The sequence below is a fragment of the Bombus bifarius genome, unplaced genomic scaffold, assembly GCF_011952205.1.
Source record: "Bombus bifarius isolate JDL3187 unplaced genomic scaffold, Bbif_JDL3187 scf7180000009343, whole genome shotgun sequence".
Lineage (NCBI taxonomy): Eukaryota > Metazoa > Arthropoda > Insecta > Hymenoptera > Apidae > Bombus > Bombus bifarius.
The window spans coordinates 1,890,176-1,908,694 of NW_022885057.1; the positions used below are offsets into that span (position 1 = coordinate 1,890,176).

The window sequence follows — 18,519 nt, forward strand, 5'->3', positions numbered from 1 at the left end:
TTTCAAACTTAAATTCATATTTTATCTCGTCTTGATTCAAATCTTCAAATTGTTTAGCTAAGTTTATGTTGGTAGAGAGATATTGGTTAGGTTTTAATCATAGACGATATACTGCATAGATCTAGCATCTCGTACAATTTAATATCATGGAAACCAAAACACCGACCATATAACAAATTTACGTTTAATAAATTACATATATATTATTTATATTATATATATATAATTATATTTATATAGATAATCATATATATGTATATATCCTACCACTGAAATTGGTAAAATGAATATCGTTTTATGTCATTTATATAAAAAAATATATCTTTTCTGTGATAAATTAAACTTACTCTGCGTTAGATCGGTAATGTTGGAAGTGATACGAAAATGGTAACAGTTTGGCTAGTCTTTGAATCATGTGACGCAATGTACGTGTTGAGCTGTTAAATGATAGATCTATCTTATGCTTCGTCTATGGTAGTTTAAGTATCGAGTACAAAAGTAGTATACAAAACCAGTATTCGTGAGTGATTTATATCAAAATACAATAATTATTATTATAAATCATTAACAATGCGTAATATTGAAATAAAAGCAAAAATTGATGATCCAGACCTTAAGATTTCTCGAGTTGTACAATTAACAAAGCAGAACAGTATCGTGAAAGTCATGAAACAGTATGATATTTTTTTTAAAGTCAAGGAAGGAGGAAGATTAAAATTACGAAAATTCCAAGTAAGAAATTAATTACGTTTTTACATAGGATTGTTACTTTCTTATTTTTCTATATACATATATATATGTATATATATGTATATATATATGTATATATATATATAAACTATATACATATAAATAACAGTGTTTATTATACAAGGTTTTAGAGAATAAATAGTTATACATTTTTTAATTCCTGTTTCTATTTCCTTCCCTCTTCATGTAACAGTAATTATCAATTCGATAGAAATATATATTAGAACCAGATGCAAAAGATAAAACAGGTCAAAAAGCAATGACGATGCTTTCAATGACACAGTAAAATATGAGAGGATAACTACTACTATTGATCTTAACAATCATCTAATTATGTAATAAGATAAATATTTTTCTCACATAGGATGATTCAGGAGAATTAATTTACTACAGAAGATCTAATAAGTTTGGTCCAAAGCTTTGCGATTATGAAAAAGTAACCCTAAACAAATTTGCTTGTAGTCATGTTGGAAATATTTTAAGTGCATCAAATGGTCGTCTAGGCATTGTAAAAAAGACTAGAAAATTGTATATGATTGGTCAAACTCGTGTACATATTGATGATGTTGAAGGTTTAGGAACTTTTTTGGAATTAGAGGTTCGTAGAACCACAAGGAATGGATCATTACACATTTGCACCTGTAAAATAATATAGTAGTGTCATTATTTTAGGTAGTCTTGACTGATGAACAGGATATAGAAAGTGGTGAGAAGATTGCTCAGGACTTAATGTCTAAATTAGGTATAAAACATGAAGATTTGATAGCAAATGCCTATATAGACCTACTACTTAATGAATCTATTAATGAATCTCCTAATGAATCTACTAATGAATCCAAGTTGTAATAAAATTATATTTTTTACACATTAATGTTTTTGTTATATTTTGTATGATTATTAAAAAAATGTATAACACAAACAAAATTTAATTTTTATTTTACAAAATAAAGATGTTACATTTGTTTTAGTGCCAATTAAAATAATAATTTTATTATTATTGAATGTTATTTGTACGTTTGAACAGTTTTCAAAGAATTGTTATATCAATTATAAATATTTCAGGGAATTCTTTTAAAAATTAATTATCGAATGTATGGGTGATTTTATTAGTCGTTGATTCTGTGTCGGTGTGTTAGTTAAAAAAAAAAGAATAGGGAAGACATGTAAAAGAGAAATGGCAAGAATGAGGAGACAATCGTACGTTACTATCATAACCGGGATACGTTATAGTGATAACACAGCCCACACTACTCTTCCTTCCTTTTCGATGATCACATTCGTTTGTCACATTTCGCGTGTACGAGTTCTACTTCATTATTGCACTTCTGTTATAAAGGTCATTGTATTCTTGTTCCATTTTGAACTTAAAACAAAATTAGTCGATATTTCAAAATATGGCAGATTAAAAAGATACAATTTTAAACAATTTATTATATAACCTTTATATAACCTTGGGCAGTAGATACTAAAGATTTATCAATACTATTTGCATAATATTTTAATTAATTTTAATATGTTATAAGAATCGTAGATATTTGTAATTCTATCTAAATTCAAAAGGAGGAGGGGACTTTCTCAAACGATTGCACTAAGTCGTTTTTGTAGAAAAGACCTCCGATTATAGCCAACAACCGAGATACTGGTCAGTCAGTCAGTTTCAACAGTTTGGTGTGCCAGATATAAACCGAAGCGAAAAGAAATAAAGGAAACCGAATACAAGTGTGCTGCACATGTGAACTGTAGCCAACTGGTTGATGTAATGGACACCGCAGCGCGACACAACGCCTTGTGAATATCACAGGACAGCAATCTTTTATGTATTATGTACCTTTTATGTATGTACATATACTACTATATCAGCAATAATTTTGCATTTTTACACGATAACTTTTTACGTATTACTAATGCCCGGATATAATTTTTGTTACACAGAGACAATCTAGTTTTTCAGTTTTAAAATAATAATAACTTATCTCTTCCTCTTAACATACATACATATATGTATGTACATACATATGTACATATGTACATACATATATGTATGTATATATAAAAAAAACCTTGACGCTTGGAGCGATCGTCTAACTTTTGTCACCCTCGATTTTAAGAAGAAAAAGAGAAGACATTTGAGGGTGCCATAAATTAAGCTGTTTCTCTTAGTGCATGATGGGCTAAACGGAACACGATGGTTTACCAAAAGCTTGCTCAATATACATATGTACATAGTCTGAAATTAATAATTTACAGTGATTATGGTATTTTAAAGATCATATTGCTTTATTGTTAAAGATTCTATTAATTTTATACATATAAAATATAAAAAAAATATACATATAAAATATACACAAATGTAAGTATATAAATTTTTAAAGAATTTTTAAATACCTTTCACAAAACAATTTCTCAGACCTCTAATTAAAAACTTAATACATCAATTCCCACGAATGGAATCCTCGAAACTAATAAATACACAACTTTTCTGACTTGCCATTAAGTCTAAGCCAACTATAATAACCGGTGAATCACTTCGTCCATCTTTCTCAATTCAACCTTTCGTTTAATTTCGTTTAGGATCCTTTAATCTATCAAATAAACAAAGAGAAACAAAACGAGACTCCTCGTTTGTAGATAAAATTATTGCAAGCGGCTAATCCCTAAGTAAACCTTTCCTTGATAGACGCCCCCGCATTCGTTCCCCTACTCCGGTATCGTTCTAAGAAACTTCGCTTTGCCCCTCAGCCTGTGTCAGCACCCTCGTCACGAGCCGGCAAAGAAGGGACCTCATTCTACGTACGGCACTGGCCACTGTCGGAGGTTCTCCTTAACCGAGAAACACCGTGAGAGAGGCGCGTCACCAGAGGCGTTCACAACGACTTTGTCTCTCGTCCATTCCTCATCTCATTGATCGGAACGGTGTATCGCGGGGATCGAGTGCACTCTGGATCATTGGCTTCTCAATCAGTTTACTTGTGTCGTTCGATTCTCGTCGTGGATCTATCGAGGCGTCTGCCAGGTCACAACACGAGACACTCTCTCAAGGGAGATACACGATACACCGAGTTAGGTAAGACGTTTCTCGCAGTTTGTTCTTGCTATTCTCATTTCCTCATTCGACGCTGCTTCGCTCTCGGCCGTATCAGGATCGTTTACTTGTCTGTAAGCCTCATCACTTTAGAAATAACGGCTTACTGCTTTTTTTTTGTCGAGTAATGATGTATTAAAAATCTGACAGATACGAAAGAAAGCTTATGTGCATATATGTATGTGAATGCGTATGTGTGATTTTAATTAGACGCGGTTTATAAATTGTGCAAATATTAGTTGTTGACATTGTCCTTCTGGATAATTGCATGGAAGAATTTGACGTTTAACAATAGGTACCATTTCGGAATAGAAATATCGAATGACCAAAAATTGTTGATATGTAAAGTGTAAATTGATTTAGAAATTAGCTTGAAATTTTAGAATTGCAAATTGAGAGTTTTGTAATTTTAAATTTAAGATATAGGTTTGATAAGAAGTATTTGTTTATATGGAAATGTGTAAAACTTTTCGGAATAAGGAAGTTGGAATAAAATAAAGTGCAGTAATATTTGAGTGTAGTATAGTAGAGGTAGTATATTTTGAATATAATATAACAAAGACAATATTTGTGATATACAATATTTGTGATTATTACATTCAATATAAAGTTGTCTTGAATATAGGATACTTTTTTATATGGGAGATAATATATGTATTTTTTAATATATTGCTAAAATAATGAATTAGGACGATCTTAATTACATTACTTAAAATATTCGAATCTAAAACATTAAAAAAAAAAGATGTTCGTTGAACGTGAACATTTAACAACTTATCAGACGTTCCAGATCTACGAAAGCGTTTGGTCATTGAACTATGCGCGATAAACATTTACAAAACTGAAGTGCATTAGTAGTGATTCTTTTTATACGCCAATATTATATAATCGAAAGACTAAAAAATTTTATATATATTATCGTTTATAAAAATGTAGTAATAGCTAATATGGTTCTTTGTTCTCATTTCTCATTGACGATTCGAAATATGTATGGCAAACATCGTGATTCTTAATACATTGTAGATAAATCCTACACTTATTTATTGCTCAGATTGTTTAATATGCGAGCATTATGTTTGTTTACTAGGTTTATAAATTTATGTGAAAGCAACTAATATTATTGATATAAAACTGACGAAATTTGAATTCTAGTTTTTTGGGAAGCTCTTATAACACAAAATACACATTGAAAATAAAATTTCACTGGGTATCTACAACCGTGGTGATTCATTACCTCTTCAAAAAAAATAGTAAATATCAGATACTGGAAAGACATAAGTCTTTCTGACTGACAGAAACACATTGTAAAATCTACAGCGTTCAAAGGAAATTTTCTCTATAGAATTTCAAGAAAATAAGAATTCCAAGATTTCAAATCTTTCTGGAATGGACTTACCTTGAGATAAGTTTGGTTATTCATCGAACTTCAAAGAAAAATTTTAGCTATGATCGCTTTTAGTATCATTTTGCCATTGTTGTTCAAAGACGAAATAAATTTTATTTGTAAAAAGTAAATGTTTTTTGTTTCCAGAATATATTGCCGATGGCTTAAATTCTGTTCAAGAAATTTAAACGATAGGGGGGAGGAGCAAAAATGGCTCGAGCATTTTCTCAGGCAATTTTTGCAATACTATTACTTGCAATAATTATTGTGTCGGGTAAGTATTATTTATTAATACGTTTAATTCAACACATGTTTGCCGCAGTTATCATTAATTTTTTCGCATTTATACTTATCGAGTATTGTATCATTTGTATACATGACTTTAATAAAATTTTGTAAGATAGAATAAGATTATAAGATAATAATTATTTCGAAAAAATTGGAATAAAAATTTCCCGGTGTCAACTTAATATATTTGTAAAATTACGAAGTTTTCTTTCATAAAGATTGATTAAAGAAAATTGAAGCTTCCTAAAATTTACTTTGAATATTTCAATTGTCGGTATGTGCTTCTGGTTGAACAAGAAGAAAAAAAAATTAGGTTAAAACAGTATAGTTGAAATTCGTCTTGATTTTAAGTGCTATCCAGTTATTATTCTTAATGTGGCCTGGAAGACACTTTATCCACACGATTAGATAGCGATTCGACCCCTCGACCTGCCTTTCTTCTGAATTTCTCAAGCTTATTTCAGTCTCCAAAATCTAAGCGCTCTAGAAATCTCAAGTAATAAAATCAAAAGGCCTTTAGCATCAATAGATCATTAAAAAATGTTCTTGTAAAGCATTTGCTCGTTTAAATCTTCCATTTTATCCCAACATTTACAATTTAAATATTTTAAGAAAATATGGGAAGATATCTAGTAGCATTTTATTTTCTTTAAAATTATAACTGTTATAGAACAAAATAATTTTATGGTGAAATATTTTATGCAAATTATATTGAAATATTTGTGTATAATAACGTAAGAATTTAGAAAAAGTTAGAATTCTTATTAGTGAATAACATAATATAATAGAGTTATCAGAAATTTAAAATCAATAAAACGTAATTTTTTATGAGTTTTGGAGAATTTTCATTCATTTTTAACGGTCTCTAGAGAAGCTACATCATAAACATCCGGTTGTTACTTGCGATAGCTTCAACCGGTAGTAGAACTCTACGTGATAACTGAATAATTCTATCTTTGTTTAAACTTTTCTCCGAAAAATCGTAGCTATTAATTTTCATCCTATATTTATTATCCATGTCCAGCGTCTCCAAAAAATGAGCAGTATTCTTTAGATTTGTAGATTAAAAAAAAAGTGTTAAAAGATTTCCCATATTTTCGTGGAAATTTTTAGTAAAAGGAATTCATGTTGATTATTTTATGTAAGATAGTCTGCATTTATCGTTTTAAACGACGAATGATAAAACATGTACAGAGATATTAAAGTCTACAAAATAGTTTTTTAACCAGATCATTTCCGCTTTCAGATATCGCAGAGCCTCAACATGGCAGGGAAAGGGTTATTCCAGCCAGAGGTGAGTTTCAATATCATTTCGATTACTTTAAAATAATAAAAAAACAATAAAAGAATCGGCAAACCGTGAATGCAACTCAATGATCAATATTTCATTTCAATTTGAGAACATTAGCATTTCTGATATAAATTACAATACATATATAGTTTTTATATACACATATACAGGGCATAATACATAGGAAATATTTTGGATCTCCAAAATATACATTAAAATAAAAGTTTCATTTTAAAGAATTTATATCAAAATAAAGTTTGGAACAACCGTTAAGAAATTCTTTGTAAGAATACGTAGAATCGGATAGCAGTGAGCATTGGAGATAAAAGCGGGGTGTTATAGGATCAATCCAGAGAGGAGATATGTCACCTACGGAGGTGAGCGAAGATCGCCATTATTGGCCAAGGCAGATCATTCACAGTCCAAGAGGTAGTCCGTTCTCGCTGGTTTCAAAAACTCACGTTACTCATTGTTTACAGACAATTATAACCAGCATGATAGAGCTGCTCTATTATCGTTATAATGATAACGTTGCTTAATCTATTGTCTACATGGAATGACATGATTAAACTGTCACAGGTGTACATGATTAATATCGCCAGTATTTCTTGTTGATTAAAATAATTTTTGCTACATCGTTCGAACGATCTAACATAGATCTTTCCTGTCTTATGCAAGTCGATGACTTACATTCACGTTTCATCTTTCGAAGCAGAAGGTCAAAAAGATCAGCGAGTAATCCTACATTTCTTTCCTCGTATCTTTTTAATTTGGTTGAGGCAATTATATCTGGACACTATATTTTTGATCACTAACTTTTGGTATCTGGGAATCTCGTTAACCCAGTGTAAATAACAAACAGTCGATTAACGTAATTACCAATTGACGATGTAAGGATACTTGAACTGGCTGAAGGGGATGGAGATAAATTACTAAAATAATAGCTAACTCGATTCTTCTTTCGTGAAGAAATTTGTTGAAATTCGATTATGTTCTCTTTAGGCGCACAAATAAAGAGGAAGCATCCCTGCGAGCAGAGCTCATGTTACCCCTCTACAGGAAATTTATTAATCGGTCGAAAAAATCGATTGTCCGCATCATCTACTTGCGGTCTTACAAAACCTGAAAGGTACTGCATCGTTTCGCATTTAAAGGAGCGGAAGAAGTGCTTTTTTTGCGACGCATCGTCGCCCAACAAGCAACATAACATCGAAAATGTAGTTACCGAGTAAGTAATCCATTAAATTATACGTTTATGTTTTTCAATTCTCCCTTCTTTTTTACAAAAATATCTTTTATCACTTCTATTCAAACACTTATCTTGAATAAGAAAAATAAAATTTCTACTTTGGTACTATTAATTATATTTATATCATTCTTACATAATGGCGTCGTAATTTTACTCGTTTAATCCAACAGTAAAAATTGGTGGCAAGCGGAAAATGGCGTGGAGAACGTAACGATACGCTTCGATCTGGAAGCGGAGTTCCATTTCACCCACAGCATCATCCGTTTCAAAACGTTTAGACCGGCGAAGATGTTGATTGAACGATCGTCCGATTTTGGTAAAACGTGGCAAGTGTATCGATACTTCGCGCACAATTGCGAAAAGTACTTCCCTGGAGTATCTACGGAACAACCTCAGAGACTGACGGATGTTATCTGCGAGACGAGGTATTCCGCCGTGGCGCCATCGTCTGGAGGTGATGTTATCTTTAGGTATGTAAATAACGATAACCAGGGATCATTTAACTTCAATAGCACAACGCTGCTTTTAGATACGTTGCATGTAACTGACATTTCTAATAATTACATCTTTTAGTGATTAATTTACAGAATACGTGTCTTGTAATTCGAGATATGATTTTATGTATATGATTACTTTGATGGAAAATAACTAAGAATCGTTGTTGTATAAAGAAAGTGTGACAGATGAAAATGATTTTATGTTTACATTTTTTAAATTATGATAAATAATTTGGTTCTCAGTGGATTAACACTTAGCCAACTGAATAGGGAGATCTCCCCTCTGTAAAATACATCGTTGCGTGACCGAACGGGGAGATCTCCCTTTTTGACTTTTGCAACGCCTTTTCTTCTTTTTTGTTATTATCAGTTATTGTTTACCTGGAATTGCTTCCAATTAATTGCGCCACTTTTTCTGCTTTTATAAAGCATAAATTTTATAAATACAGTATATGATAAAATACACCAATTTAGTGGTGTTAAAATTAATTAAAAAGTTACATTATCGATTATGACTAAATAAAGTTATAATCTAACGATACCACATTGTAAAAAAATATTAAAATGCATTATGAATGTTTAATTTCACGTTCAAGTCGTGTTATTTATCTTTAGTCATCTTTACTGTTCTTAATTTTACCTATATTTTTTATACTTTTAATATATACTTTTGATTTCATGTTTTGTATAAACAATATGTGAAATCTTTAAATAAGATTATCACCACAAAATATAATTGACCACTTAAATAATTCTTAGACTTCTTTGTTTTTTAAGTAGTGAACATTAGTCCTCGATTCTTGGAAAAATGCGCGGTGGACAGCGTATAGGTTGGCTTGTCCGAGCGCGGTGAGTAACGTATAGCTCGCTGTGGCGCGCGCGGTTGGCTAAGTGTTAAACACAATTACTTTAATTATCCGAATAACGATTGAATAAATTTTTCATTGTTTCCAGAGTATTGCCTCAGAATTTGGAGATAGACAACCCCTACTCCAAGGAAGTGCAGAACCAACTGAAAATAACGAACCTTCGCATAAACATGACTAGGTTGCACACTCTAGGAGACGATCTTCTCGACGACCGCGCAGAAATTCGAGAGAAATATTACTATGCCATTCAAAACATAGTGATTCGCGGATCTTGTTCCTGTTACGGTCATGCATCTAGATGCCTTCCGCTTCCTGGAGTTCCTGATGAGGAAAATATGGTGCACGGCAGATGCGAGTGTACTCATAATACTACGGGATTGAATTGTGAAAAATGTCAAGACTTCTACAATGATCTTCCGTGGAAACCAGCTGTTGGAAAGCAGACGAACGCTTGTAGACCTTGTATTTGTAACAATCACACGAACTCTTGTCATTTCGACGAAGCTGTTTATGAAAATTCTGGAAGAGTATCTGGCGGTGTTTGCGATGACTGTCAACACAATACTATGGGAAAGAACTGCGAACTCTGCAAACCATTCTTCTATCACGACGTGACCAAAGATATTACTCATCCTGAAGCATGTCTGCGTAAGTTGCTTATCTATTACTACTGTCAATCACATCTTTGGTAGATTCTGTTTCATTAGAAGACTTCGAATAATAGATGTATAAAAATACATCTATGGGAAATTTAACGATACTCCAAATTTCTCTTCATAGTGTACTTCATGATAAATGGAATTTTATACTTTCTTTTTTCTTATCTGTTCGTAGCTTGTGATTGCGACCTAGGTGGTTCCTTGGACGACGGTATATGCGATTCGATAACCAATCCTCTCACCGGAGGCGAATCTGGCCGCTGTAACTGTAAAGCAAATGTCGAAGGTCGTCGTTGCGATCATTGTAAAAATGGTTTCTGGAACTTCGATCCTGAAAATCCCGAGGGATGTCAAGGTATTGATTCGTAAACGGTTCAGCACGAATTTTTCTTTCACAATTTAGGATACTTCTGTTTAAATTTTTCTCCAGATTTTTCAAGCAGCAGATGATATAAATTTCCAAAATTAAAAAAGAAGTGAAAATAAATTGTTCTGTTTAGCTTGCACCTGCAACATCCTGGGTACCATCGACAATCGTGGATGTAACATGGTGACTGGCGAATGTACTTGCAAGCGTTACGTTACTGCTCGCGATTGTAACCAATGTCTCCCAGAATATTGGGGACTTTCGGAAGATCCAGACGGTTGCAAGCCTTGCGATTGCGATCCTGGTGGTTCCTATGAGAATTCTTGCGACGTAGTCACTGGCCAGTGCCGCTGTAGACCTCACGTCAGCGGCAGAACTTGTAACCAACCTGAACAAAGCTACTACACTGGATCGTTAGACTTTCTCATTTACGAGGGTGAATTATCCAGAGCCAGCGATGTAACTATTCAATTTTTTTTTGGTTAAAAATAATTAAAAAGTCAACTTATAGATTGCCGAAATATAAAACACAATTTTTTCTTGCAAATATTTCTATAACTTTGTTTGTAATACAATCTATTTTAGAATTGCCAAGTGGTGATAAGAGAGCCCTATCGCGATGGAAGGAATAGTACGTGGACCGGAACTGGCTTTATGAAAGCGCTCGAAGGTTCAGTGTTGAATTTCACGATCGACGATATACGTAAAAGTTTATGGTACGATATCATCATACGATATGAACCAATTCAGGCTGGATCTTGGGAGAATGTTCAAATAATCATCGAGAGAGAAAGTCCAGTGGATCCGAATGGTTCTTGTGCCGAATGGAGACCAGAGTACGATCAACTATACGCGCAACTTCCTTTAAGATCGAGAAGCGTCGTTGTGCAACCATCCGTTTGTTTGGAAGCAGGGAAACGATACAATATTCTGTTACAATTCCGTAAATTCAATAATCACATGGACACACCGTCCGCGTCTATTTTGGTCGACTCTATCGTTCTGAGACCAAAAATAGACTCCATTCCTTTCTTTAAAACGCCGGTAGTTGGCGAACTTCGTCGGCAGGAATACGAAATATATCATTGTAGTGATTTTTATAACGATTTTAACGCCATAACGAATAATATCCCGGAAGTTTGCAAGAAGTACCAAAATAGTATCGGTTACTACGTTTATGACGGAGCACATTCTTGCGAGTGTAATCCGACTGGATCGCACAGTTTGCTGTGTGAAAATTACGGAGGCACGTGTCCTTGTAAACAAAACGTTGTTGGCAGGCGTTGCGATCGTTGCGCGCCTGGTACTTACGGATTTAGTCCGGAGGGTTGCATTCCCTGTGATTGCGATGGTGTAGGGGCGCTGGATAATTTTTGCGACATTGAAACAGGTCGATGCAAGTGCCGACCAAATACTTATGGTAGAACTTGCGGTCAATGCGAGCCTGGCTTCTGGAATTTCCCTCATTGTCAACGGTGCGAGTGTAATGGTCATGCTGAAAGTTGTGATTCTAAGACTGGCGCCTGTATAAATTGTCGGGACTACACGACTGGACACAATTGCGATAGATGTATCGAGACGTATTACGGTGATCCTAGGATTGGTGTGGATATTCCATGTAGAGCGTGCCCTTGTCCGGGTAAGTTGGATTAGATTAGTAATGATATATATATATTTATACTGTATATTTATCTATATATTATATATATTTATACTGTATATTATATCTATATATACTATATATACTATATATAGATATAAAATTTCCATGGTATCTTGTCGGCTTTTTTGTATAGATTCCACACGCATAATTTTTATTTACTAAAGTATTATTCATTCGCCAATTTTTCACAAATTTACAGGAACCATAGACTCTGGACATTCGTACGCCGAGAGTTGTTCCCTAGACCCGGTGACTCACGACGTGATTTGCGAATGTTTCGATGGATACACCGGTCCACGTTGTGAAAGTTGCGCGGAGAACTATTTCGGTAATCCTGAAGTTCCCGGTGGTAGCTGTGAGTCGTGTAATTGCAACAATAACACGGACTTACGTCGACCCGGAAATTGCGATCCTGAAACTGGACGCTGTCTTCAATGTCTCTACAACACTGATGGAACCAACTGTCAGATTTGCAAGGCAGGATTTTACGGAAATGCTCTAGAACAGGATTGCGAGGACTGCATGTGCGACGTTTTGGGTACAGATAGAAACGCTGGTCCTTGTGACCACCGAACTGGACAGTGTTCCTGCTTGCCTCACGTTATCGGTTTACTCTGCGATTCTTGTGAAGAGAATCATTGGAGAATCGCCAGTGGCCAAGGTTGCGATCCTTGCGAGTGTGACGCGGTTGGGAGCGTTTCCGACAGGTCCGTATGCCAATTTTTATTAAATATTTAAATATTTTCAAACAAATCTGCCTAAAAATATCGATTTTTAAAATGTACTTTGACCTGTTTTTGTCGATAGATGTAATCCGTACGATGGTACTTGCGAGTGCAGACCAGGTTTCGGAGGAAGACGTTGTAACGAGTGTCAAACCAACTACTGGGGAAACCCTAATGTCGAATGTTATCCGTGTGATTGTGATTTAACCGGTTCTGCCAGTCAGCAGTGCGACAGAGAAACAGGAATGTGCGTCTGTCACAAAGGAATCGGTGGCGAAAAATGTGATCAGTGCGATCGTGGCTACTATGGAAATGCGCCTCAATGCAATCCTTGCGGAGAGTGTTTCGACAATTGGGACTTGACGCTGACTGGTTTGAGAAACAAGACGAATCTTGTGATCGAAGAGGCATCGAGAATTCAAAAGGTTGGAACGACCGGTGTCTATAGCCAAGAATTCGACGACATGGTCGAATCTCTGGATCAAGTCCAAGCACTGATCAGTAACGCTTCCATTAGAAGTCAAGATTTGGACGAATTAAATGACTTGGCTATAGATTTGAATAATAAGAAATTAGAATCCACCAAGAAATTAGAAGAAGTGAACAATCTTTTGGAGAATGTCAGTCAAAGAGTAAATCTAGGGGATGCTGCTCTTAAAAATTTGAAAAATAGAACGAACAATTTGCACCAAGCTGCTGCTGATCTTAAAGAAAATGCGACTAGATTGCAGGAAGAGAATGTCCTAGGCGCTCTTAACGTTACCCAGCAAATGGCGGAACAGTCTAGACAAGCGGAAAAAATGGCCAACGACACTAGCAACGTTCTGGCTGACGCTGAAAGATTCCGCAAACATACTGAGAGCTTGTTAGCTAAGAATCGTGCTTTCGTGATAGAGGCACAGGAGAGAAACCAGGAGTCATTGAATAAAATAAATGAGGAATTGAAGAACTTTGATGGAATTATGCCAGGATTAAATCTCGAAATGTGTGGAGATAACGTAACGGATTGCAGCAGCGTCTGTGGTGGCGCTGGTTGTGGTTTCTGTGGTGGACTGTCTTGCGACGCGGGTGCTGTGACCAAGGCTAATCAAGCTCTGGACGTAGCTAAGAAGCAGGCTGCTGAGATCAAGAACCACAAGGACGAGGCAGAACAGTTACTTCGTAATGTAAGTTATGACATATTTTTTCAATTTCGTTTCATAAATTTGCTAAAACGAACCTTTTATTTCGAAGTTTCCTATGTTGATCCAAATTTTGTTTGTCCAGATGGTTCAAGTGAAACGCGATGCAACGACAGCCAGGTCGAATGCTCAAGATGCCTTCAACTACGCCTTAAGAGCTCGTAATCTAACCGATACCTTGAGCAAAGATCTCGCTGACATAAACAAACGAGTCCGTAACATTTTGGAGGAGGACCAACCCACACCAGCTATGGTCAGAGACTTGGCCAACGAAGTATTGGCTAAGAACATCAAACTAAAGCCCGACGAGATCAAAATATTAGCCGATCGTATTAAGAGCATCGTCGGTTCCTTGACCGATTCCGAGAAAATTCTCGCGGATACTAGGGACGACCTTCAGTTGGCCGAAAAGTTAAAGAATGATGCTGACAGAGCAAAAGAGGAAGCGATCGCGAAACAAAATCTAGCTAACAAAGTGGTAATTTTATTGAGTGATGCTCAGAGGGCTCAAGATCGAGCACAAGCAGCTATCGATCAAGCTGAACGCGATGTCAGGAGATTCGAAAATGACTTGGAAGAGATAGCCGAGATGACCAGGGGAGCTCAGATGCAGGCAAACAGCACCACTCAGACGGTCGACTCTTTGGACGCTCGCTTGAAACAATTACAAACGCAATCGGTCAGAAACGATTTTGTTTTGAATGAAGAAATCAGGGTCGAGGCGCGGAAAGTAGCTGATGAAGCGCAAAAGGTAGATGCTAAGACGAAGGAACTCGCTATGGAATACAGAAAAGCGGACGAAGCGTTGAATTCGAGGGCAAACAAGAGCAAAGGGAATATATTGAGGGCGAAGAAGCTCTTACAAAAAGCCTCCGAGTTGACAGCCGATACATCGACGAAATTGAAGGACTTGGACGGTATGGAGAGTGTTTACAGAGATAACGAAAGAATGCTATCCGATTTGATGGCGGAGGTTGATTCTTTAAATGGAGAGATGGAGAAATATTTAGCGGAAATCGAACAGAAAGCCCAACGGTACAAGCACTGTACTCCTTGAGTGACTGTAATTAAAACGTAAAGAAGTAACATACATTACTATGACCGAATCAATGTGAATATAAAGAAATAATATATAGAATATAGGTCACTTTAAAGAGAGGATCGTGAAATCTTAAACCGAGACTTATTTTTCCTAAGAATTATTCGGATTCTATAATAAAGTATATTGATTCTAAAGAAACGAAGGAAATAATTTTTCCAGTGCCATAGTGGTAAACGAAGGGGCCATTTATTTGTTGACATATTACGTATTTTATACACGCATTCGTACGTAACTTTTCGAAAATCTAATAATGGAGAATTCTTTAAATCGTTTTTCAACTAACCGTAAAAAGTGCCAATAAACGAAAATCGAATTTTCTCATTGCATTTATTATCATGGACCAAATATTTTAAAATGAACCGAACACCGCATAAACCGTCTACTATTCGAGAAAAATGATTGAGCTAGTTAATATATAATAGAAATTAAAGTATCAATATCGATTCCTGATTCACAATAAATGTTATTGTTATATACATCTCAAGATAAGATTTGTACTTATATAAAATGTTGCATTTATTACATACATTGCATTTATAATAAGACACGGGTGCAATAGATAGATACAATTTTTATGAATAGTATGTAAATATATTATTACGCCTTTTCGCAAAACTGCATTTTTCATTGATTACATATTTTTAATGAATATAATCGAATTTCGATAAATTATTGTAGAATATTAGGCAGTTGTATAAATGTGTTATGTTATGGAAGCCACGAGATTTGAAATGTACGAATAATACGTGTCGAGGAAGTTATTAAAAATACCAAAAAGAGAATTCCTCGATAAAAAAGCATTATAGTTATTTATAAATCTATGTTTTAGAGTAACAACCGAACTATTGATATTGTCAGTAACGGCTATTATTGCATATCTGTTCTTGTTCGGGTGAGAAATGAAACAAAGCTTTAAGCGAACCAAACGATTTTTAATTGTATTTAATGAACAGCTACGTTTGTACAACGAGAGAGAAATACAGGTTAAAAAAAATAAATAATATTGAAAAAACACAATTTTTAATTTCATTTATTAAAAAGTTATATTTAACGTTATTTTGAATTTGTAAGAAAAAACACAAAGAAAATCTTATCCGACGATAGCACGATAACATGAAACATCGTGGATTTCGACGTGATAACAATATTTCCTTAACGTATGGCTGTGTCGCTGTTAAAAGACGGAAGGACTTGCCGGAAACGTGGAACCGCGGTGATAAAATATTTTCGTTGTCAAGATTTTATTTTAAATAAAGATCCCGTGTTAAAATATGTACCTGATATGTTCTGTATTATTCGAATTTACTCTATGTCGTAAGCATATTATTAATCATACAGCATATTAAAGCGAAGCATTATTAGCTTGAAAAATTATTTGATATATATCATAAGTGAACAAAAAATTCTTATTTGAAATATTTTTCATAAAATGGATTTAGCAACTTTGAATTTTTTTGTACTTATTGTTAATTCTTCCTATAAGAGAAAATTAGGATAGGTTGTCAGGAAAGTTCCCAGCATATTTCAGTTCGGTTGATACATGTGTAACGACTCCTTTATAAAAATAGTATTTGTAGTTTATTATCACGGAGTCTGGTTTCGATCCACACGTGCACCCCGCTGTTTCGTGCCCCTGTCAAAAATCTTGACATCGTGTCCCGTCTGTCTGCATTTGAACTTCCTCAATTCATGTCGAATCTAACAGAGGTTCTCATTTAATCAATTTCCACATGATTTTACTATTCCTTTTATTTTTTAGAAGTTTAGAAACAATTAAATAAACGAATTAAGAATTATAAACATATATCTGAAATTATTGCCATTTCGTCAGGAACCAAATGTAAAGAACGCACGCGTCAAAATAAAATTTTTATGACGATGAAAAAATTGGTTATGTTTTAAAAAGCACTTACATATCTACCGTCGAAGACTTCTCTTCTTGCAGATGGATCTTTTTCATTTATTATTTCGACGCACCTATTCGTACTTAAGCCTTTTGGCTTTTAGAATCGACTTCAGACGCTGTAGTATTTCGTGAATAGACAGCACTGTTGAATTGAAATGGTGTATGGGCTCCTGGTACTATGCATAATGAGTTCATTCAGGACGCGCACCAGTGGTTGTCCGACATTACTATTAGAAACAGAATTTTGAAATTCTAAACAACTTGAAGCAAGTACATATATTTAAAAAAATGATCATTTACGTACGCATGTGAAAATCGTTTAGTGCAAATTGATGAAAATGCGTAAGCTTGATTCGTGATATAGGAGAAAGTATCTCAGTCTAATGGTGATTCATCATTAACAAAGAGTTTTTCAATGCACAATTCACGACCTTTATCATTGATGCCTCGTGAAACTTATAAAACCGATTACTTTTATTGGACGAAGATTATGATTATCTGCAAATGCATATATATTAGCAAGTATTACGTACGGTCAGATTCTTAGTCTTTCCGGTCAGGATGTAAAGTATAAAGTTACAATCGGTTGCCGTAAAGAAATTGTTAATTATACTTCGTAAGCAGTAAAATAACTTTCTTATAAGTATATATGGAAACCATTGTAAATATTAACGTGGCCATTTTCGCTGTTGGTTATTTTATTCTGTTTCGTTTTAATATTTTTATCGTATTTATGTTATCGATATTTATATCTATATTTTATCGAATAATTGAAAAGTGCTAAATGGACACGGAAATTATAAAAATATTGGAACTGTACCGGTTTAACACGAGTTATAGACGAAATTCATCATTTTTTCAAGTAATTGTTTATTAAATTTACTCGTAGTGTATGAATCGAATATTGTTATAATACACTATTATAGTATGTATTCAAGTAAAATAGTAAAATTTCTATATGAAAGCTTAAAAGCACCACTGTTAATTGAGTAGAAAAAAATTAATCAGTGTGAAAGTGTGAATGCATATAAGACGAGTCTGCTTTTGGATGCTTTATCGTAGATAGCTTATCGGTAATAAATATAGACGACGGAATTCCGGCGTTTTTACACTAGCATTATCTATACATTTGCCTCAAATATTTGGAACACAACCAAAAAATCGATAAGAAATAAATAATAAATCGATGAAAATCGATAATAAATGCAATTGAAAAATTTTTAATGGTTCAGAAACATATTTACGATATATAATTTATCCTAAGAGATATTTTCAGCGAAAAAGCCCTTTCGAATTAGTTACACAATTTCAATTCCATTCCCAAGAATATTTGCCAATGATGTAAAACCTAGCTAGTTTACAGACGCAAAAACCTTCCTGTAATCATAAAACAACAAGCTATGTAAATTGAAAATTATTTCCGAAAGGACGAAAGCGAAAATAACGAGATGAATTTGTTTTTTTCTCAAAGATAAAATATTATCGTAACGATAACGAAGGTTTAGT

The 18,519-nt window shown here is 34.2% G+C and overlaps 2 protein-coding genes and 1 long non-coding RNA gene across 5 annotated transcripts; 2 read left to right on the top strand and 1 right to left on the bottom strand.

The window, feature by feature from the left end:
* The first annotated feature begins 319 nt into the window (after positions 1 to 319).
* Positions 320 to 1,724, top strand: LOC117215094. The gene is made up of 3 exons (XM_033461533.1): positions 320 to 732; positions 1,115 to 1,348; positions 1,423 to 1,724. Exons 1-3 carry the CDS (start codon positions 571 to 573, stop codon positions 1,594 to 1,596), a joined length of 570 nt encoding a protein of 189 aa, XP_033317424.1. The 5' UTR covers positions 320 to 570; the 3' UTR covers positions 1,597 to 1,724.
* Positions 1,725 to 2,792: 1,068 nt separating this feature from the next.
* Positions 2,793 to 16,121, top strand: LOC117215092 (laminin subunit beta-1). 3 transcript variants are annotated; one of them, XM_033461529.1, is made up of 14 exons: positions 2,793 to 2,968; positions 3,490 to 3,814; positions 5,364 to 5,490; positions 6,751 to 6,798; positions 7,138 to 7,224; positions 7,798 to 8,023; positions 8,215 to 8,514; positions 9,496 to 10,058; positions 10,245 to 10,424; positions 10,570 to 10,895; positions 11,022 to 12,075; positions 12,299 to 12,806; positions 12,907 to 13,990; positions 14,091 to 16,121. In XM_033461529.1, exons 3-14 carry the CDS (start codon positions 5,427 to 5,429, stop codon positions 15,060 to 15,062), a joined length of 5,412 nt encoding a protein of 1,803 aa, XP_033317420.1. In that variant the 5' UTR covers positions 2,793 to 2,968; positions 3,490 to 3,814; positions 5,364 to 5,426; the 3' UTR covers positions 15,063 to 16,121. The 3 variants fall into 3 exon arrangements, with proteins under 3 accessions (XP_033317420.1, XP_033317419.1, XP_033317421.1); XM_033461528.1 differs by lacking the exon at positions 2,793 to 2,968 and having other exon boundaries at positions 3,240 to 3,814; XM_033461530.1 differs by lacking the exons at positions 2,793 to 2,968; positions 7,138 to 7,224 and having other exon boundaries at positions 3,241 to 3,814.
* A 541-nt stretch (positions 16,122 to 16,662) lies between these two features.
* On the bottom strand, positions 16,663 to 17,234 carry LOC117215096. The gene is made up of 2 exons (XR_004489018.1): positions 17,021 to 17,234; positions 16,663 to 16,805 (listed from the first exon to the last, which is right to left on the bottom strand). It is a non-coding gene; the product is annotated as an uncharacterized LOC117215096 (long non-coding RNA).
* Between the last annotated feature and the right edge of the window lie 1,285 nt (positions 17,235 to 18,519).